The sequence below is a fragment of the Falco rusticolus genome, chromosome 8 (genome assembly GCF_015220075.1).
Source record: "Falco rusticolus isolate bFalRus1 chromosome 8, bFalRus1.pri, whole genome shotgun sequence".
Lineage (NCBI taxonomy): Eukaryota > Metazoa > Chordata > Aves > Falconiformes > Falconidae > Falco > Falco rusticolus.
The window spans coordinates 31,859,788-31,882,642 of NC_051194.1; the positions used below are offsets into that span (position 1 = coordinate 31,859,788).

Here is a 22,855-nt window from a genome sequence, read left to right on the forward strand (position 1 = left end):
AGCAGAAAGCTGACTGCTTTCCCAGCAGCTGGACAACCTCCAGCTCCACCTAATTTTTGCAGAAGAGTTGAGGCACTGTCAGTTTCTAAGTCTGAAACAAGGAAATTGAAAAACAGGAGTTTGGCACAAGTCTGCACAACTCCCTAGTACATTTTATTTGCCTTTTCTTATATACCGTAATAAAAAAAAATCTTTGAAGTGATCTCATCTAGGAGATGAAAAGACTGGATGGTGTTGGTCTAGAGTAGTACTAGCTTACCCTAAAAAAAAAAAAGTTAATGCTGTTACATAAACATAAACATGTAACAGCAGCCCAGCCTGTAGTAGCTACATAGTCTGCTATTTTATGCTGTAATTTCCTGATTAAGCAGAAGATAAATTCCTGAGCTGAGACTAAGTGGGAATTGAAAGAGCAGGGCTCCAGCTTCCTGGGTTGTGTAGATGCAGTTACCTTTCTTTTTGTTTATGGAATCATAAGTGAAAAATAGTTTCTGATGAAATATCTGTGTGTATCAGGCAGCATCTATTCTACTATGGTGTTGCAAGAAGTTTAAAAGATTGTCAAACTGATTGGAAATCTGTTTCCTTTGCAACTTACCCTGTTATCAATCTTGTGAGCAGTTAATAGACCTCAGCCATCAGACTCTCAAGGCTTGTCTCATAACAGTGACTGATAGGTTGGGGACTAATATTGTGTGCCTTGAGAAATTGCCTTCTTTATCCGAGAACCTTGACAAAGAAATTGGACTCTTTAAACCACTTAAGAGGGTGATCAAAACTGTCCTGCATGAACTGGAAGATTTTTTTGACAGTTCCTGGAACAGGCCCATAAAGGAGAATTCCATTGCTGAGCCTACTGCTCATAATCATGAAAAATCTTGTCATGATACGAGTTTCCTGTGCCATAACGCTGCCGAGTTACAGACAAGCACAAGACTAGTCAGAAAGTGTTGCCATCGTATTTGTCGCAGCTAGAGGGCATGTTTATTGACAGCACAGAGCAAGAATACTTGAGAACTGGGTGAGATGCTATCTATGTAGGTCTGCGGTAAATAAGTTGTTTATATTTTGGCAGTAATTAGCCCTTTTGTTTCACGTATGAGTTGACTCAGTTTAAGTAAGCTTTAGGTACTGTAATGATTTGCTTTCAAGCCAGTAATCTAAGGCTTAGGGGAAGCAAGTTCTCACAGGAAGAGTGAAAAGGACTATGTGATTTAAAAAAAAAAAAAAAACACCACACATTTTAGTAGAGGTCTCCAATTTCTTCCCACTGTGAAGGAAGGCTGGCTACTGACAGGACACAGCACAGGTCTGTGACTTTTTTTTCCTTTTTTTTTTTTTTTTTTTTTTTTTTCCCCCCAGTTCTACCAATGTTCTGTTTAGAGGATGGTTGTCCAGTTAATTCAACCCCCCCAAAACTTAACAAGGGCTTTTACAGAGATCTAAAAACCTAACAACTAGAAAAGAGCCAGTTATTAGCCCTTAAGAGGTGGGCTGGTATTTTGTTCAAACTAACAATGCTGAAAGAAGCCTGGAATAAACTGGCTAGGCATGCAAAGTAAAATCTGTGTGCTCTTGGCGTTTGTTGTACTAGTTCGGTTTCCTCAGGATTTTAGTTGTTTGTCCTGACAAGAGAATTCATGCAACTGTTTTTGATGCTACTTTTTGCCCTAGATTTATAGAAGATGTTGAGCCATGATAATAAGAATCCAGCCTTTTCAACTGGAATGCTCTTTGCTTCTAAAAAATTTGCTGGCTTGCATCAAAGTCATAAATACTATAATGTTGCTTGTGTCAAATCTCTTTATTGCACAGCCACGTGGGGAAAAGATTACCTTTTTTTCTCTCTCTTTAGCCACTGTGATAAGCTTTTGATATGGAGTTGTGAGGAGAGGTATAGGAAGGATGCCACTGAGAGAATGGAAGACAAATGGAAAAATCGGGGTGCTGTCTAGACACATGCTTACTTTGTTATATTGGTGTCATCTAGCTTAAGAACTGCATTCACTTTTTAAAAAAATATCTGAGCACACTGTACAATAGCAGTCTATCTTCCCAAACACTTTTGTAAGCTACAACACTGAAAAAAACAGCCATCTCCTGTATTTTCCCAGTTGGTCAAAATGAAAAAAAAGAAAATTACAGGCTCTGCAAAATCTTGTATAACAGTTCCAAAAGTTCTTCCAAATGTTTCTCTTTATTTTGGCTGTCATCTAAAGATGTTTAGATGCTCCGAGCTTTCTGAGCTCCTCTATGAGTTGTTGCAATCACCTACGAATGTTGAGAATTACATGAATATTGTATGTGTTACTCTACATAACTGAACCTAAATGTTTGCTCACAGGGGTTGACAGACAATGTGAATTTGTAGGACCTATTGAGTCTTCCTTATAAGCTCTGGATAGGTGTTCTTGATATATTGTCGCTTCTAGTTACTAAAATCCTTTCTGTATGGGAAGGGAAAGCAGACTTGAGTAGCAGGTAAGTTCTGCCTGGCACCTTTCTTTTAATTGTTATTAAATGGACCTGAGAATGAATTTATGAAGGTACATAGTAACACGAATACCTACAAAATGTAATTTGAAAGCATAAATGTAACCCTAAAATTACATTGCTTTAAAAAAAAAAAAAAGCCACCATGAAGTAACTTCATATTTCCATAAAAATTGTATTCACTGATAGCTTTACATTTCTCTCTTAAATGTGGCAGAAGAAAAGTTAGCCAAACCGCTTGTAGTACTAAAAGAGGTAATTCTTTAATACTAGAAAAAGAATCCTTGACCTGTACCAAGCCCTAGCTGCAGATGGCCTGTAACAAAACTATATGAAGTGTTAAATGACTACTTAAACATTGTATTTCCTACTTCATTGCAAAATTTTATTGATTTTTTTCTGGTGCTTTGCAAGTATGGACTACTATAACTTTATGTAAAGTCTCCATATTTTTCTGTCCCACTTTCTACATAAATTCAGCAAAGGATTATTTATAAATAAGGAAGTTACTTAATAGAATAGAATATTTTTAATTGGAGGGGACCTGCAGTGATCCTCTACTCAAGGTGATGCCACACCAATGCTATTTCAGGTGCAAGGTAATCCATAAGGTGTACAGATTTTAATTAATCTTAAACTCATCCAAAGAATTCTTTGAGTATGGGTATGAAATTTGTCCATTCAGAAGTATTGCACAGAGAAATAAACCACACACATGCATATTCCAGACTTGTACTCGTGATAAATTCACACAATGATCTTGCTTTACGTTCATTCCACATTATAATGACATTGGAGTTAATTAGTAGTGATAGGTGGCCCACATGAGGAACATTTTGTGAACACTTTTTGTCCAAGGAAAGAAGGCTGTTTCTACCAAACTTAAGACAAATGTGAAAAGAGTTGCTGTGCAGGTTTGAAGTAAGCTAGAACAAGAATCAAAGGCATTTGGGCACCACAACTTTCTCAAACACCAATTGAAATAGAAATCAATGGATGTAGATTCCTAACTAACTTTGAAATGGACACAAATATTAAAATCTACAAGTGGAAAGCCCTGTTCTTGTACATAGTCAAAATGATAACTAAAAAAAAAGAGAAGTCTGGCTCTTCCTCAAGATTATTGACAGTAGCAGAAGCCAATAGTTGAGGTCAAACAAATCAGTTTTACTGAATTATAGATTAGTTGAGGGTTTGTTTTATGTGGCCTCTCCAACAGGAGCAAAGCTTAATGTTAACAAACCTGCTACTATATAAATCCCCTTTGTACTCATGTGTTGGCCTCTGCTGTGTTAGGGCTCATTATCTGTTAACAAACGCACGCACCCCTGTGGCAAACCTAATTCATTAGCTATACAGATCTTTCTGTCCCTTGTATTTGCAGACCTTCCACTTAGTGGCTTACATCCTCATAGGTTACATAAAACTGGTATTTGAATGAGAAGTATTCTGTGAAAGATTTGCTTATTAATAAAATCCATACTAGCTAGCATTTATGTGACATCTAGATACTCCATCATATTTTCAATCAAAAATAAGTAACCAGCTGTCAAAAGGCCTTTGAGGGTTTGTTTTTCCCTTGAGGTGAATTTTTTTCTAGGTATTTATCAGATTAGTTGCAGGATTTATATGACCTGAGTTTTCTGAAAAATGCTTTATAAAGGAGGCTGGTTTTCTATTAAAGAGCTAGCAGAGAACAGAGGATGGAATAAAACTGCATCTACTAGAAGCTCTCATAGGACTTAGTATCTAAAACAAAAAATGGAAAATGAGTCAAAGCAGTTAAGTTCAGCATAGCCCCTTTATAATGGTCTGAAATAATCTGCTTCTAACAGATAAAAGCAAACTTCTGAAAAAATGTAACCTGTATTTAAATGTTATGTATTTTCTATAAAAATACATCATCACTTCACATAATGAGTTGAAATTCTGTTATCTGTATGAATCGTCATCCTCCAAAGCCATTCCTAAGCAACATGCTGTTCTTGAAAGTGCTTGAAAATGGAGAGCTACAATGAAGCTGGCCTGGGTAGCTGCTGTCTGGTGAAGACAGCTGCTTCTTTAGCACAACTGGGAGCTTGGACAGGAGTTCTAAGGGTGCAGGGAGGTTTAAGCTAAGTTCAGAACTTTCAGACTGATAGAAAAAAATAAAATTATGGCAAGACCGAGTCTGAGTAGATTCAACACTGGCAGCCAGCAGAGCGAGTCTTGCAGGTGGTGTTTGGTAAGGTGGTAAGGGCTAGGAAATATGTTTTGCAATTCCTCACCTCTGTCACAAGTCCTTTATGCAGTAATTCCCAGGTCACCAGGGAAAAGCAAGAACAGATGCAAAGGAAGATTTCAACTGTTAAGACTTGTAAGTAGTTTACTATTTTCCACCCTTTTGCGTTTTGCATCCCTTGGACTTCTTAGCCCACAAAGCTCCAAACATCCATGATGTTATTTTTTATTTACTGTTGTTCTGTCATCTAGCTCCAAGTCCTTAGTCACATATTTATTCGGTTATTTTAAGAGCAATGAAACAGTTGGTGATACCAGCTACCTTTTGAGGATACACACCACTATACTTCGTTGAAAAAAGAAACTACAAAGATGCAGACTCTAGTTTCTGAAGTCACTGAAAAGTATCAGTGAATGAAACAAAGGATTTTCATTGTTTTCATTGCACTTCAATGTGACAGCCACTTGTAATACTGTAATTGTATAAAAAAGTAAAATAGCTCCTCCTTTAGTTTCGGTAGAAGAAGAAAAGTAGGTTTTAGTTTTGTTTTGTCTCTTGGTGGGTTTTTTTTCCACATTTCATGCAATATTTATTTGCTTTTCTGTTATTTAGAATACATTAATACATGCAAGTCTCCTTGGTTTTTAAAATTCCCTCTTCTCTTTTTAAAAGTATACACTGGTTTCTGAGACACTGTAATGTGTTGCCATAGCAATCTTTGAGGAGCACTAAGCCTTTGCATTCACAGGACAAGACAGCAGTGGGGTAATCATCAAGGAAAAATAAATTCCCTTGAGACTTTATTCAAGCCTCTATATTAAAAGACTAATTTATTTCAGCAGAAGGAAAAAGTGGGAGATTTCAGTGCAGTTGATGTGTGAACTGCAATGTAACTACCAGGATGCAGCATGTAACATAGACATAATAAATAGGAGTAAAGGGATGGGGGCACACAGCTTCTAGGAAAGGAAGATTTTTGAGATTATCTGGGCTGCTTTAATGGTGGCCCACACATAGTCTGCAACCCACAAATGGAGTACCCTCACACAAGGAAAAGAACCTCATTTCCTGCAGGAGTAGGAACAAACAGATCACATCCTGGCCCATTTGTGCCTCTAAACATGAAACATTTGCAGTTAGTCTGAGTTTTCTTTGTCTGCAGTCTTTCTTTAATAGTGGGGTTATTCAAATTGTGACAAGATTCTTTTATTCCTTTATTAAGTTCACAGAATTGGACTGACAATTGTTGAAACATTTAGAAGTTGAAGGGCTTTTTTATCTGCTTGTTTCCCTTACTGCTTTTAGGTCTGGGTGCTTTTTAAAGGAATAAATTGTTGTTCAGTAATTCTTTAGCTGGCATTTTAGAAGTGGCGTTCACTAACAAAAGGAGACGCAAATTAGAAAACCATATAAAGACAAAGCCTGCAAAGCTGCTTGTGAAGCAGTCACATGTCCTGCCAACCCTGACAGATTTTTACCAGTGTCTAATTGTTTCAGATGCTGCTTTAGGCTTAATGTGCAGCAGTACTGTGAAAAGGCTTTTCCTGTCAAGTTCTGTCAGTTTCTGCCTATTGCAAACTCAAGTGGCAAAATGCAAGACATTTAGCACTTGGAAATACTTTTCTCCTAATAATAAAAGATGGCAAGTAATGCAGATAGTTTTCACTTTGCTGCTGGCTTACGCTAGAGCACTTACTAGAATAACTAGAAAAGAACAATTAAAATCATGTCTGCATTATGAGTCTGGGAAAGGATTTATTTGCTCTATTGCTCTCCTGGTGAGTGAAGTGGCATCCAAAAGTTAACCAACAAAACAGCCTGGTTGTTCTGACTGCAGTCATTTTCTTTCATTGCTATAATATTTCATCATTGTTCCAGCTTTTGAAGCTGAAACCCCTGAGCAAGGCAAGCCAGACCCTGCTTGCTGTGGCTAACATAGTGGTGCTGAGGGAGGTTTGTATTTTGTCAGACAGTGCTGTTTCTTCAGCAAATGTGAATGCAAGTGAAGAACGTCAACTTGAGCAGCATTCATTTAGATGGAACTATTCTGACCCAGAAAATACTCCTTCCCTACCTCAAAAACGAGCAGCTAACCTCCTGAACCCAAGCTTCCCCATTACAGTCTGTGATTGTGGCTGTGCCGCTATTTGCAAGGAAACAAACTTCACTGACCTTCTTTATCTTATTTACTGGCGTTCAACAACTTCAAACTCCTTTGGAGATCTCTCAACAGTACCGTATGACCTGGTAAGGAAAAAGAGCCTGTGTTTTCCAGCAGCTCCCACTGGAATTGCCCTGGTAATAGACTAAGGGGAAGCAAGGGGGTGAAATGCTGGGTTATGGGTTGTAAACGACCCCAGGAATGAAAGCAGGCTGGGGTAAAGGATACCTCCCAAAGACCCTAGATACAATACCTCAAACACACCTTAAATACTCCGGTTGCTATATGATCCTGTCACGCTACTTGTCACCATCTATTACTCATACGTACCACCCTGTTGGCATCTCTTACAGACCTTAAAAGAGGTTGTGTAACAGGTTTAAAATTATTTTTGAAACATCTTGATTTTAAGCGTAGTTGCTGGAAAGGGCCAGGGGAAAGTCACATTCTCAGAGGCTGGGCAGGTGCCCTTAGTAAAGAAACTCTGACGTGAATCTGCCTGAAACAGACAGAAAGATAGTGATGTTCCCGGCCACTTAGAAATTTAAGAGTATTTCAGGGAGTCTTGGTTGTTGTTTTTTTTTTTTAAATCAGGAAAAATTGCCATTTGTGTGCTGCAGCCTAGAAATAACTCGTGTTCGGTACGAAAACCGTGACCAACCTCGGAGGGGGCGCCGGCGGGAAGCGGCCGCTTGCTGCAGGCCAGGCGGCGCCGCGCGGGAGCGCTGAGGGGAGCGAGGCGGGCAGGGGCAGGGGGGACAGGGGGCGTCCGGGGGGAGGGGGGGCCGCGGGGGGAGGGGGCGCCCCGCCGCCCGGGGGGGGCCGTGGGGGAAGCCGGCGGAGGCGGCGCCTCTCGCCACGCCGCCGCGGTCCCGGACGCCGCGGAGGGGCTCCGCCACCGCCACCGAGGCGGCCGCTGGGGCGGGGCAGGAGCGGCGGTGCCGCCCCCCCGGTGCCTGCCCCTCGCCGCCGTCCCGCCGAGCCGCCCGCTACGTGCGCGGAGCGGCCAGTGCCGGCGGGGTGCGCCGAGGCTCGGCTCGGCTCGGCTCGGCTCGGCTCGGCTCGGCTCGGCTCGGCTCGGCTCGGCTCGGCCGCTCCCCGGCAGCGGGACCGGTGCGGCGCGGGCAGAGCGCTCGTGTGCCGGGGTGGCGAGGGGCCGACCCCCGCCCCAGGCATGGCAGAGCCCCTGAGCCCCTGCGCCCCGCGGGGCCAGTGTCAGCCCAGCGTGGGTGCCAACGCCTCGTCAGCCAACGGGGACACCAACGCCTCCTCGGCTGCCTCGGCGCTGGTGGGCGGCAGCACGTGGAGGGGCCGGGAGCCCTTCTCCATCTTCACCATCCTCGTCCTGACCCTGCTGGTGCTCCTGACCGTGGCCACCTTCCTGTGGAACCTGCTGGTGCTGGCCACCATCCTGCGAGTGAAGGCTTTCCACCGGGTGCCACACAACCTGGTGGCCTCCACGGCAGTGTCGGACGTGCTGGTGGCGGCCCTGGTGATGCCGCTGAGCCTGGTGAAGGAGCTGTCGGCCGGGCAGCGGTGGCGGCTGGGCCGGGAGCTCTGCCTCGTCTGGGTCTGCTTCGACGTGCTGTGCTGCACGGCCAGCATCTGGAACGTGACCGCCATCGCCCTGGACCGCTACTGGTCCATCACCCGCCACCTGCAGTACACGCTGGTCACCCGCCGCCGCATCTCCAACTTCATGATCGCTCTCACCTGGGTGCTCTCCGCCGCCATCTCCCTTGCCCCCCTCTTTGGCTGGGGGGAGACCTACAGCCCCGAGCAGGAGCGCTGCCAGGTCAGCCAGGAGCCCTCCTACACCATCGTCTCCACTGGTGGGGCTTTCTACCTGCCTCTCTGCGTGGTGCTCTTCGTCTACTGGAAGATCTACAAGGCCGCCAGGTTCCGCGGGGGGGGCCGCAGGAGGAACGCCGTGGTGCCCGTGCCCGAGGCTGCCCAGGTAAGGAGGGGAACAGGGGGGAGACCCCCCTCTGCCACCCCGGGCACCTGCGCTCCTGCTTCTGTCTGCTCCCAGCCGTGCCCCCTGCAGCGGGGGGCTTGGCAGGGGGAGAAGGCTGAAGTGTGCCCTGGTGCTCCGGTGGGAATCCTGCTCTGTTGCAGGCTGGATGTGAGCGGTAATCAGCCAGTCAAAACGTGCCACCCTCGGAGTTCTAATATTTTTTTTTTTTCTTAAGTGTGCCGTAAGAGTAAGTGACAGGTGCATTCGCTGCCAGCCTGGAGAGCCATTTAAAAGTCGTCTCTTCATTCTGAACTATCCATTCCTTGGGGCTTGTTCCTCTTTGTTTTTTTACAGTGCTGATGGGGTAAACAAAGACATAAGCAGATCCCAGGGTCGTTGCACAGAGTTAATGTACGCACGTTTATCTACCGGCACTGACTTTGTGTGGGATCTATCAGTGTCGGCGTATATTTTAAAAAGCAAATTACACACTGTATTTACCTGCTTGGACTCTTTTACCTTGAATACTGGGAGCATACGGCTCACTGCCTAGTATTCAAGCAATGAGTGATTTTGTTTCTGTTTAAAAATTGCCAGCTGTCTTAAAACCCACACCCTTCTACTTCTTGCCCCAAACACTGCCCTAATCCCACAAAGTCCTAGTCATGTGGGAGGTCTTGTTTCGGGGATACCCCTGGCTGACGGGAAGGCTGTGTCCCTGCTGAAGGGTTGGAGTTGGCCCCTCACGTCCTGTGAAGTCCAGCTCTCTGCATGATGCCACTCTCACCCATGCCATGTCACCAAGGTACTGCTCTCGGTAAACTCTCCCTGCTTTCTGTCACATACTCTTACTCTCACTCTTACCTGTGGAAATGATTCTTTACAGTGTGTTTTTGTGATTGCATGTTGTACTTGTTAAGTCCAGTCCCTTCCCAGTAACAAAAGATGAGCTGTGTGGATGTTGGAGATACCTGAAGAGATGTGGAACGTTTCTGTTCAACTGGGGCTAATCCTGCAGAGCCTCGCTCCTCTGCTAAATACCTCTAACTTTGACTTGGAGTCACCCTAAGAAACATGTTATTATGGTCACAAATAAGTATCTGTAGGTTGTGTCCCCTGATTCTAGCAAGAGATGACAGCACTGGCAATTATATGTGGTCGGACTTGCAGATTTGGATCATAATGCCTTGTAGATGGTTTTAATATAAATTGATTTTTGAACCTGTCTTCTATGCAAAAGCGTAAAATGTGTTAGAAAAGATGAGAATGTCTCCTCTAGTGGCAGGTTTTTTTTTCCTATGGCCTTCATCCCCAGCTTTGCACCAGGTTTCTTTCCAAATTGTTTTGAGTATGATGAATGTACTGGTTTAAGTTAATGTATAATCTTTAAAAGCACAAAAGCTAACTGAATATTTGTAGTGGGTTTGCATTTTGCATGGTTTATCTTTTACACACACACATACTCGTACAGGACTAGTTGTTTGGAATATAAAATTCTGGGAAGCTAAATGAGCTGAGGCACTGCTGCTTAATTTTTAGCCTGTACAGAGACACATTGTTGGTATGTCAGTTTTAATGAGAAAAAGTCTAGCTCCTAATTGTCATAGTTCTGTCTGCAAAAGCCCTTGCGTGGGCATAGCTAGGTGGGCAGGTAAGTGGGTTTTGCTGATGCAGTGTCTAGGAGCTGGTTTAAGCTATACTGACAAAACAGCTCCTGTCAGTGTGAGCTGAATACCCATTTTGAAGGGGTTGCCAGTATAGCTGTTATTGCAGTCCCAGCAAATGCTCAAGCCAGTAGTTCGTGGTATTTCTTATATTGGCAGTGATTGACATATGAACTTCTCCTTTTATAACAGTGATTCTTGAATCTGCAATTGGTACGTAGTGGCAACCTTCTGCATTGTCCCAGCAGCTTCAATTTGCTAACTTAAAAAGACCTGCAATTCAGATGCAAACCTTTACTCTTCACCTAAAGGAAGAGCTGGCTGGTGCCCAGCTGCACACATGTACAGTAAAAAAACCTGTGGATCAAGGGAGCTGGCATTTGGGATGCATTTCTTCCCAATTTTTTTTCTAAGTTAAGAGACTGAGACTTACTCACCAAGTTTTATCCTGATCTTATTTAAGCTTCTTGGAGCAGGATCTATCATGTCCACAGGAACAGTAGCAGTTCCCCAGTGAATTCTGGAGAAGAATCTTCAAACATAGCACTACTGTTCCTTTGGCAAAACTCTTGCAAACGCAAATCTAACATTGCCAGGGGATGCGGCTAACTTGGTGAGGTGATCCAGCTTTGCTTCTCCACATGCAGGGGTAGTTAGGTTGTCACTGTAATCTCTGATGGAGCAAATTCTGTTCCACTTCTTTTGTTCTACCCATCAACTCACTCTTAATTTTCCATTTCTTTCTACTTTAGTGTCTCTCCTACCTCTACTCTCTTTCATCCCTTTGTTCTCTGAGAATGCTCACCTGTCATGCTCACCCTTGCAACATATTTCCTTGTCACCGTGACTCTGGGTGTGAAGTGCCCTCTGCATCTGTGTTAGTTCTCACCCCAGGTGCCCTGCACTAGGTGATCTGAGTAGCATTAGAGGGGCTTTTGGCACCTGATGGCCAAGGCTGGCAGCGCTTCCCAGGCTGGGGGTGAGCAGTAACAGCAGTGATCCCTGCTGAGAGAGACATCTGTGTTGCACTCTGATACTTGCTGTCAGGTAGCACTAGATTGCAGCTGCATGCTAGGGCTGCAGGTTATTGCCTGAGGTATACCCAGCAGTGTAGCTGGTTAATTCTAGCAAGTTAATTTAAGGAGGAAAAGATTTGAGGTCATAGTACTCATACACCAGTAGAAATGTCTTGAAGAAACTAATGCATCAAGTGGAACGATTCTGAGGGTACCTTGATGTTTTTGCACCGAGCTTTTCAGCCAACAGAACCAGGCACCAAAGTGCTTTGCGAATGGCTGCTGTGTATATATGTGTGTGTATATAGATACCTATTTACATAGAGAAAGGACAGTTGTCTCCGAGTTGACAGTTGGCATACATACCTTACGTTTCTATAGTCTTACAGAAGTGCAAAATAGAATAGTTACAAAATAACTATTTTGAGTAAATTTTGGTTAAGACTTTATTTGTGTCTTTGAAAAACACAAGTCTTTGAAAAAAATGAAAAACACTTTTCAAAGTCTTTGAAAAAAATTCAGGTGAGGGAGATGGACATGAAACATCTGAGGTGCTTTTAGTTTTAATGAAAGGTTGTTTCTTACATTTCCCTGAAACAAAAAATTTACAGAATTGGGACCCTAAATTAGGCAGGTGCTTTTATAATTATTTGCTTGCTAATTATGAAACTCCTTATAAAGTGAATTTTAGATTCAATACTGATGTGAGTAGCCCTCGTAAAAAATACTAGTGACATGCCATCACTGACAGAGAGCTATACTCTATCACACCTTGTTGACAGTAGGTAATAATTCTCTGTAAATAGTCCAACTGAACTAAACGAGACTGCTTGAAAAGCAGCAGATACTGCTGGGTAGTGTCTTTTTAAATAACTGAAGTCACTAGCAGCATATAGGTTTTTCCCAGCAAAACCAAGGATGGCAGAATCTGTCAGGATTACTTACATGTAGCAATTGCAGAGTCAGGATTACGTTTCCATGTGAGGCATTAAAAACCAAGTTCTGTTGAGGGTTGGGGGGTTTTTTGGTGGCTTTTGGTTTGTTTTTTTTTTTTCTTTTTCACCTCTCAAAGGACCCCGTATAGTGCATGAGTAATTAGGCCTGATCCAAACCTAGAGTCATAGAATCATTTTGGTTGGAAAAGACCTTTGAGATCTTAAAGTCCAACCCTTAACCCAGGGCTGCCAAGCCTACCACTAAACCATGTCCCTAAGCACCGCATCTACACGTTTTTAAACACACCATCTCCCTGGGCAGCCTGTCCCAGTGCTTGACACCCTTTCAGGGAAGAAACTTTTCCTGATATCCAATCTAAACCTCCCCTGGGGCAACTTGAAGCCATCATTTCCTCTTGTCCCATCACTTGTTCCCTGGGAGAAGAGACTGACCCCAATCTCGCTACAACCTCCATTGGGGCAGCTGTAGAGAGCCAGAAGGTCCCCCCTGAGCCTCCTACTTTAGGTAGTGTCAGGCCCCAGAGCTCCAACAGTGCAGTGCTGTTCTGCAGCTTGTCCTGTTCAGCCTCTCCAACCCACATAACCAATCCAGACAATATGGGAGAGAAAACAGATTCTCCTTCTCTGAAGGAGTCACAGGCCTTGTCATTCTTATTTCTGCCTCTGTACAACTAAAAGAGATGGGTCAGGAAAAAAAGTGCAACTGTCCAGAAGAGTGGCAGCAGATGTCAGATAGCAGAAAGGTCAGGCAGGAAGCAAAGCAAAGTGGCTAGTGATTTCCTGGGAGAAATGCACAGCTATTTCTGCTTACAGCAGAAGAAAATCCTTTGAGAGAAAGTAGGTGTCCTTTTCTCTATCAGACGTACCGTTTGTCATATTGGTGGACCATCCAAGAAAGTGAAGACATTCCTGTTTTGATCCATTGCTGTGCATTTCAGTTTCTCGTGTTCTTGTTCAAAAGAGCAAGAAGTATGCCAAAGCTGCACTGAGGCCATCATGATGTTCACTGAATCACACTGTAACAGGCAAAACTCTGAATTTGTGGTAGTAAGCCAGATTTTATTGATGTTTATCATCTTTTACTGTTGTTTTGTTATTGCAGTCACCGGAGGTACAGTACAAGCGCGTACACGGTACCTGTCACAAAGGACCAGTAATAACTATCATTAAAGCTACAAGTAACATTTTAAATCAAGGGATTTCATCAGAAGCTCTTCGGTGGCACGTTTTTTATAAGGCTGCTTAGGAGCACAGGAATTGGGGACGTACAGCCATTCAGTAGTAGTATTTTACTGGGGACAAACAGAAGTGTCATTGAACTGTAACTGCTGATCAGCGTACAGAAGAATGAGTTCTAAAACTAAAACTGAACGCCTTTGTGTCTGTAGAAGAATATGTACTTGAGAGATCTTTTCCTTCATTTTACTCTTTTTATGATACTCTCACTGGAAAGCAGTCATCTCTGCGCTTCTCAGAGCCTGTTGTCCTGGAAATAGCCGATTTCATGATTTCAGAACCTGATTCTGGATTTAGAGTAGCAGTCTTCTCATACAAGCTTTTTTCCCCCATTGGTCCTGACTCGCAGCTCCTGGAGCAGTGCCTGGGCAGATGGAAGGAGATCTGTGCCTGGGGCATAGGGTGCTGCTAGCACTGCGTGAGAACAGTGTGCGACGCCGTGCAGAGACGCTCACATATGAGCAATGTCCCTGGTATAAACTAGGGTATCTTCATGGACTGCTTTAATTTGCAGTCTGTGACCACCTTTTCCCTGTCACAGCCTGTTCGCTAGTGCTCATCAGTAGGCCCAGAAAGGGGGAAAGGTTTTATACTGGGCTTGTCCTTTGTTCTGTGTGGCACAGGGATATTGGTCAGGTATTGTCACTTAGGTTAGAAATTGGAGCCTTGCAAAGCCTCCAAGGATTGGCACTGGAAACTGCAGTTTTGGTATAGTCAGAGCTGTGTTTAGTTCAAGAAAACAACTGGCAAGGCTGGAAAGCAGCTACATAATCTTTTTGGCTTGTGCTCTTGTTCAGACAATGCCAAATTACAGTGGATTACCCCGTGCCTGCGTAAGGGGGAATCCCTCAGCATGGTTCCTCTGCCAGCACTGTGTATTGCAACAGTTTGCCTGTAGTAGACTAATTTACTTTCCAAGTACTTTGTGTGGGTTGGCTTCTAACAAACAGCCTTGACTTGGTCTTGGGGGCTGATAGTTGTAGCAAGGATAATCTTGCAAAGACCAGGCCAGGGAGATGAGTCAGGTCTGCAGGAAATCATATAGCGAGCAATAACAATAAAAAAAAAATAAATTGAAATTATAATGAAAGGTTGGACTTTCTCAGTTTTGCAGTCTGCAGTGATACGTATTTTCTGATACGAAAGGCACTTCCCATTTAAAACTGTGTGTAACTTTAAAAATCTAGTGGACTTGTCCCCTGATGAATCGGTCCCACAGCAGGGATGAGATGCTGGTGGTGCTGTAGCAGGTGTATGTGGCAACCAGGCAGGGAGGGAGCACAGTTCTGTAAAGCTGATGCATTTACAGGGGCATTGAGCACAGGAGCGCTGAGCACAGGGCCTCGCTAGAAACCCTCCGTAAGGTCTGGTCCCTTCTGCGACAGTGCACGCCAGGAGCAGCTGGGCAGTGGATCAGAGGTTTGCCAAGCGGCAGCGCTCACGCTGGGGCTGGCGCATGGAAAGGCACCCGCTGCTGGGAATGCCCGAGAGGCAGTTGTGGCAGGTGAGCCTGATGGAGGGCCAGCTCGGGGAGGGTTGTACGCGGCATGTGCAGCCAGTCCTGATGGAGGGCCAGCTCGGGGAGGGTTGTACGCGGCATGTGCAGCCAGTCAGCTGGAAACAACGTACGGGGTGAGCATTAGACGCTGATGATCATGGAAGGCTGAGCACTTATGCAGCTTCCAAGGTTTAAATGCTTGTATAAATCCTGCTGAAGGCACAGGTTGAAGGACCTTACTGAGCAGGGATACCAGTTACTTTTTCAAGAACATTTTGTATAGCCTTTTCAAAGGATTTCTTATGGAAACTTGAAGCAAAATATCTCCAGGCTGCCAGGGATATTTACACAGTTTACTTAGTGGAAGGTTCCATGAGAGATCCCATTATTTTTCCTGAAGCGCCAGGCTGCTCTTTGCACTTTTATTATTATTGCTGTTATTACAACATTATTCAGTAGCTCTAGGCAGAACTAATAAAAAAATAACTGAAAAAATAGCTGTGGCAACAGAGAAAGTAGAAATTATGTAGATAGGAAGACCACTGCTGTCCTGTAATTTACAGAAAATACCACAATCTATTTTCACTTGCTGTTTAGCATTCAGAGGCCTGATCTAACAATCAGTGGAGTTTGTGAAGACTCTCTGATCTCAGTAGGAGCTTGACCAGGCTGTAAATGCATGCTTCATTAGGGAAAACACTCAAGGACTGTGGTATCTTTTATCAAAATAAATTTTAAAACTTTTTCTCACAATATGTGACTAAGTGATAAAAGAGTTGCTGCTAGTAAATTCTGCAGTTCAGTCACAAGCCTTCTAAAACCTGAAGTACCAAAAAGAAAAGGCTGTGATTTGATGATGGCACACTGCAAGCTCTATGTTTTGAGTAAGAGTTGAAGGTTAAATATAGTACTAAACTATGCCCGATGCTAGTGACAAAGTCCTTTGTATGGCTCTTCCCAAGAGGCATACTTATGTAGCTATTCCTCAGGGCTAAGACATAATCTTTCAGGGTTGCTTGTCACAAATTTGTCCTCATGTCATACATTCATTCCTTTTTGCAGAGTGTGATCAAGGATGTGCAGAGCAAGTCCTTCTGCAGACAAATGGTGTGATCCTTGCTACATGAGGGGTGTCCCATTTTAATTGTCAGGACAGATGTGATTTTCATTTTCCCCCATTATTTGCCTGTGCCCATAATCTGCTGCTCTTACATTCTGCAGCCATGTCTCATGTCTGAGGGTGAAGACGGGGATATCCGTCTTGAAGAGTGATAGTTTCACCATTGCCAGCACTTCCCTCTCTGAGTCGCTGTGCTCATGTTAAATGGAAGCCTTCCATGTATTATAAAGCTTGCACAAAGGTGACATGTGCATGTGCAATATGTAGCTAACGTAACCACAAGCCATCTTTGGAGTGGTGTCAAAGTCTTGCAGTGCCTGTGAGTTATCACTTAGGCAAATTGTAGAGCCTCAGGTTGCATCCTTAAACTGTTCATTTTATTGCGCTGTCTTCGTAATTGCAGTGCCTAGAAGAACTTGAAGCCTGTACTTTAATCTTCAGACTAAAATCACAAGGGAGTATCTTTTTCTGGTTGGGCTCTACGCACATTGATAACTTGTGCCACAGTCTCACTGCCATCCAGAGCACTGCGCTGTACTCACTGCCCAGACCAGCGTCTTGCCTGTAGCCGGAGAGGAGGCAGGAGGCACTGCCGGCAGCCTGGACTAGCTGACATGTTCTCCTTTCTTGTGTGTATCTTCTGCTGAAGCCAGAGTTTGAACAGAAGGCTGATTGAAATGGTGGTTTTCTGGCAATGGAATACTTTTTGCCAGAATACAAGTAGATAGGAGTGAAATAAAGGACAGGTGACAGAAGACTGAAAATGAGGACCAGAAAATGGTGCTTTTCCAGCAAAACTTTTCTTTGATTACTACTGTTTTATAAGCTAATTCAAAATCGTGGCACAGTGCCTGAGGGTATGTCATTTCAGGTCCATCCTTGTGCTCCCACTGTCATATACTCAGTTGGAACTGTGACCAGCCTGCAGCTGGTGCAATGCCGCTGCGCTGTCCCTCTCCAGGAGACAAAAGTGCCTGTGATGAGATGGCCTCTGTCAAGGAAGAGCAGAAGGCACCAGAGTTCTGTCTTTCATAAGGGGCTTTTGTTGATGGGTTTACTTTGCACTGAAATATTTCCAAAGCATTCAGTTTTATTTCAGCCATTTATGATTTTTTTTGGGTGGGTAATGAAATATTGGCATTTTCCAAAGATCAGACACATTTCTTAAAACTTTCCTTTAATTAAAATCCCACTCTTCATTAAAAAGGGTTCCGATGGAAAAACTTCCCTGCAGATTTAGCTGCGGGGTTTTTGGGGTATACTCTGTCTCTTCTGTAGAACAAGTGGTCGGTTGTACCGAGCTCCTGTGCCCACCAGAGATGGGATTTTGAGCTCTGCATCCAGGCAGTTAGACGGAAGGAAATAGTTTTATCTTGTAGTCAAAGAGCAGCAGGCATTTGTTTCAGGTCTCTCCCTTAGGGAAATGACCCCAAGGGCCTGCAGTGGAATGAAATTCATTTATGATTCAGGCCTGAGAAACCCTAAGGGCCACGTAGCAGCGCAGGAGAGTCTAGTCTAGGGCTGGGCAGAAGGCACATGCCTTTGTTAGCCTTCCTTAACAAGCCAATTTGCCACCAGGTATCAAGGCATCCAATAAACTGAAAAACAATACCCACAACACATATGGCATCAGTTACTCTTTATTTAGCTTTGTCAGTCACACTCAGCAGCTTCTCCAACATAATGAGAAGTCTGGTAGTTTTGGTACTCTGGGGCATTTTCTTTCTTTTAGCTTGGAAGGAACAGAGTTGGGGCCTTTTGAGGTAGGTGCACAGATGTCGTGCTGTCATTTAAAAGTAATACTTCACTCAAACAAATTGTCTTGGTAAGAATCCATGTTTGCTTTTGTTTTGAGGTGAAGGAAGCTTCGCATGAACCACAGATGGTGTTTACAGCTCGTCATGCAGCTATCACTTTCCAGACAGATGGAGAAACATGGAGAGAACAGAAAGAGAAAAAGGCAGCTCTGATGGTTGGCATCTTAATTGGAGTTTTTGTACTGTGCTGGATCCCTTTCTTCATCACAGAATTAATAAGTCCCCTCTGCTCCTGCAACATCCCACCCGTCTGGAAAAGCATCTTTCTTTGGCTTGGCTATTCCAACTCTTTCTTTAATCCTCTCATTTATACAGCATTTAACAAAAATTACAACAATGCCTTCAAGAACCTTTTTGTAAAGCAGAAATAAAAGGGGGCACAGAGGAGAAAATGATTCCTTTATTGCATAATGCAGAGATTTCCCGAGGAAAACATGCCTGCGGTATGTACAGCTTTCATGTGCAAGAGCTACTTGAGGGTATTTAGGAACAATGAAAAAGAAGGTGGAAGATACTTGGATATAAACCTACCAAGAGTTTACAGTTTCTCCTTGGAAATACATACATCCTGCTCCAGGGTTGGCAAAGAAGACTGAAGCAGTGAATACCTCCCCTCTGCTCTTTGAATCAACATGTGTTCAGGTCTGCACTGTATGTGTCTGATACCATGACTGTCAAATCTAACTGACCCGATCTCATCTAACCAGCTACAGGTGCCATGCTATGGTGCTCTCATCATTAGCAAAGGCATCAGTGGGAACTGCTAATTGAGCAGTACTGAAATGTTTGTGATAGGGGCAGGATGCTGGCTTCATTTTTGAGATTTATTTGGAAGGGAATAAACATGCTGTGTTCGATTAGTTGTTGAATTGATGTCAAATTAAAAGGGATGACAAAGCAGCTCGAAACCACTCTAGTGTGATTGAAGGGCTGCATGTTGTCCAGCAAGCAGCAGGCCTGACAGGACATCTTGGTGAAATACAGGTCAGTTACATCCCCTGGGGTTAAGTGAAGTTTGAGAGCCACAAATAAAATTGTTCAGAGCTACTGAGAATGTCCTCTCACTGCTTGCACAGGAGATTTCACCTGTGTTGTACTCTCTCCCTCTGCAGGGCTTAAGCTCTCCCTGTTTTCTGAAACCTAAGTGAGCTCAAAATAGACACCTGATACTGCCAAGTGAAGGGGGACTGTATGCATTATTATTTCACGCTACCATAAAACTAAGCATGCATTTATGTGACAAATGCCAAACGTTGTCTTCATTCAGCAGGTTTGCTGGCAGCAACATGTGGCTGCGTGGCAGCGGTAGGCGGCTATCTCTACTGCACTGTCTGGGGTCCTTGCCCCATAAATGTTGTGCTCATCACCCTGCTGAGTGAATTCCACAATTTGTCAGCTTGCATCAACTTCCTCCTGCTGTAAGAAAAAGATTGAGGTCATCAGGTCTAAGTGACTCCAAACACTCCAAAATAACTAACTCAAAACCAAGCCTGAAATTGTTTCTTATAGTTTCTAACAAACACTTGTCCCAATGGGATATACCTAAATAAATGAAAAGATAAGTATTTCCAAGCATACTGCCAAGCATCTCTCTGTATTTGTTCTTCTAGGGAGTTTTACTTCCTCCCGTTCCCTGAGGCAGGGGGGGAGCCTGACAGCAACTCTTAAGTATTTTTAGCATGACAACTTTTTTACTGACAGAGTCCCAGCACCCTCTCCTATGTTCTCCTAAAGCTTCTTTAGGTAAGGGCAAAACAGCTGCGATGGCGCTGGACAACATCACAACTGCTTTTGGAGCTGAGGTTTAACCTTTTATGTTGCCTTTCTGTGCCAGTTTTGTGTTTGCTGCTGCTTAAGCAAGCCTTTGATTAGAAGCATACCCTCGGGCAAACACCATATCTTGATCTCACTGCAGCATATCACACTCAGCCTCATCTCTGACTGTCACCAAACTAATGGGCATCATGTGGATGCGAGTGCTGACCGTGAAACTCCTACCAAATTCTTGGTGTCCTGGCAGTCTCTCACAGGCAATGGCAGCTCGGCATATTTCCATCAGCTAGGAACTGACCTACTTAACAGCCATGTCAGAGAGGTTTTATCAAAGTAGCTTGTGTATTCTGAAAAACAAAAAAACGATGAATGATGCAGCCTTTAGTTGCTCAACTGTAACGCAGCATTTGCTGCAGTGTAGCCTGAAATGATTCATGTACCTGGTGATGTCAAATTGAGCTTAATGCCAGGTATATGGGCAACTTAGAAATTGCCTCGGTCTGTCTCCTTTCTAAATAAGTGATTTAATGACCTCAAAGCACACATTCCTCCAGTTCCTTAAGGGAACCACCCAGCCTCATCTCACTAGCACAGTGTATGGCCAGGCCAGGCACTGCAGTACTTCACACCTTGCAGTGCCAAGAAATTCCAGTGTGACCTGTTGTGTCTGCAGCCACAGCCACCTGTGTATCTTACGTACCTGCCGAGGATGCTTCACCTCTCACTTTCAATGAGAATTTAAACATTTTAATAACCTAGAATTTGAAACAGAGTTGTTAGATAGCGGCTCAGACTTTTAAATGCTAAATTAAAAAAACCTCCCTTGTGAATCTCAATTTGCCTGCATATGGAATAGCTACAGTTCAAACTAGTGTTTGGAGGCCTAATTAAACCAGAAGGAAGACACATATTTAAGAGTCTGAAAGTTACTAAAACCTGCAGGCCTTGTTCAGAACCATTGATGAATTTTTCAAGTGAATTGAGTTTTTCACCTTAAAATCCAAACGGATGACATGGAAGGAGAAAATGAAGAGGTCATCTTAAGCTGGTTGTTGGAAAGCATCTGCACGTGGCCACTCCTGAAGTTGCCAGTAATCATGCTTTGGCCAAATTTTAGTGCCTGTACCCTGTCTGCCTGGTAAGACAAGCCATTACTAGCATGCAAACCAAATACCAGCCCTGCTGCACTGAAGTTAAGGCCCATCATACTCTGGCTGCAGCAGCAGCAGCCAGATTTCTCCCAACTGTACGTGCCAGCTGACTAGAAGGACAGGCTCTGGTCCTGGTGCAGGAACCCTTCCAAGAAGTGACACAGATTTTGAAGGCATTTTACCATGGCTTGGCATCTGGAACTTGTGAAGGCACCATAAAGCCAGGCGGCTGCTCTGCAGTTTGCTGTGGCTGAACGCTTGCACTGGTTTTGCTGCACATAGATGTTGAAGATGCAGCAGTGCCATCTTCAGCTAGCTTGAGAACTGGTAGCAGGGCTACTGGCATAGCATACAGTGTAGCTCTCCACCTCCTCAAAGATGAATTTAGCTTCCTTAGGAGGTGAGTCTGAGCCTCTGTAATTATACTGTGAGAAGTTCTCGAGATAACTAGTTTAGTGCTCTGCCCACCCAAGCATCTGTGACAGCAGTGGGTTGTTACAGAATGACAGGCTTCCACTGAAAGCAGCCTGGCTTCACGCTCACCCAGAGGCGACAATGAACAAGCAGATTCATTTCACTACAGCGGTTTTAGAAAGCTGCTGACGGAATCGGCTTCCCACACTGGCTCTGTGTTGGTGTTTAGAAAAGCTGTGGCACGTACTCAGGATTTAAAGCGCTGGTTTTTAGTCATATGGAATCTGAGCTTAGTTTGGGGGAAAGAAATCTGTTACCTGGGCTTATGGCCTCATGTGCTGGATGCTGCTTCCCACTTAAAGCAGGAAAAAGCATTATTATCCCCTGGCCTGCACCACAAGCACAGTTTTACTCACAGATTTGTGTGCCACACTCAGTAACTCGGTACAGTGGGAGCAGAACTCTTAGCTAGTCGTCAACCTTGATTAAAAAAAGTTGGAACTGTGGATAATTTTCTGCCTCCCTTGACACTTTATGATTAATTACTCCCATTATTAAAACTTGCAACTTTATTTTAATTGAAAAAAAGAGGAAAGAGTAAAATCGAGCATGCAAGCATTCCTCTTTCTGCCACTTCAAACATTAAGAGTTTAGAACTTATGTTATTGCGGTGTGGTTATCCTTGGCTTCAAGACAGACCAAAGAAACTCCAGAAAATATAACAACTCCCGTGTGAACCAAAATAAATAATAATCAAACTCACTATCGACTATTGCTCAGCAGAAAGGCACTGCTGTATCCTGCAGCAAGGCTCCGAGATCCCTGCAGCTATATCGAAATTAAGGCCTCAGTTTGTTGTGTTGTTGGAATCCACAGATCATACACAGATCAAAGGATGTGAACAGAAAATGCTAGTAACTTTCTGTGCTCCTCTTTCCAAGAGACTGACATCCATGCTACAGCTTCCACAATCTATTTTCCGTAATCTATTATTGTACCCAGGAGTTCCTGATCTTTCAACCGTACTTCAGCCTCACCATCTAAAAAGGTGTTTTACATAAGAATTCCCAAGCCTTTCCCACATGAAGATTGACTGGGTGGGGGAAGAAAAGAAAAAAAAAAAAAAGAAAAGCAGAAAAGAGAGACATGAAGGGTTTGGTCATGAGAACACACATTTACAAACCCTTGTGATCAGTACGTCATAAGCTATAGTCTACACCACAGCCACCAAGCCACCGGGTATTAAGAGTGGCTGATTACAGGAACATGCTGCTGAGCATGGTGGCCCCCAGCCCTGCCTGAACACTGGGGAAGGGGCAGCGCCTGCCTCCAGCTCCAGGGAGCCAAGCCTTCCCAGCTCCCATGCCACCGGCTGAGT

The 22,855-nt window shown here is 43.9% G+C and overlaps 1 protein-coding gene across 1 annotated transcript; it reads left to right on the plus strand.

Annotated features, from left to right (window-relative positions):
* The first annotated feature begins 8,031 nt into the window (after nucleotides 1-8,031).
* On the plus strand, nucleotides 8,032-22,594 carry LOC119152205 (5-hydroxytryptamine receptor 5A-like). The gene is made up of 2 exons (XM_037397126.1): nucleotides 8,032-8,832; nucleotides 18,178-22,594. The coding sequence occupies exons 1-2, from the start codon at nucleotides 8,050-8,052 to the stop codon at nucleotides 18,508-18,510; spliced, it is 1,116 nt and encodes a 371-aa protein (XP_037253023.1). The 5' UTR covers nucleotides 8,032-8,049; the 3' UTR covers nucleotides 18,511-22,594.
* Nucleotides 22,595-22,855: the final 261 nt, after the last annotated feature.

Bases quoted from the DNA above. Each gene is read 5' to 3' on its own strand.
- LOC119152205 (XM_037397126.1), top strand. From the start codon at position 8,050: ATGGCAGAGCCCCTGAGCCCCTGCGCCCCGCGGGGCCAGTGTCAGCCC. The intron at 8,833-18,177 runs GTAAGGAGGGGA...TTTTGTTTTGAG, and splicing joins CCGTGCCCGAGGCTGCCCAG to GTGAAGGAAGCTTCGCATGA.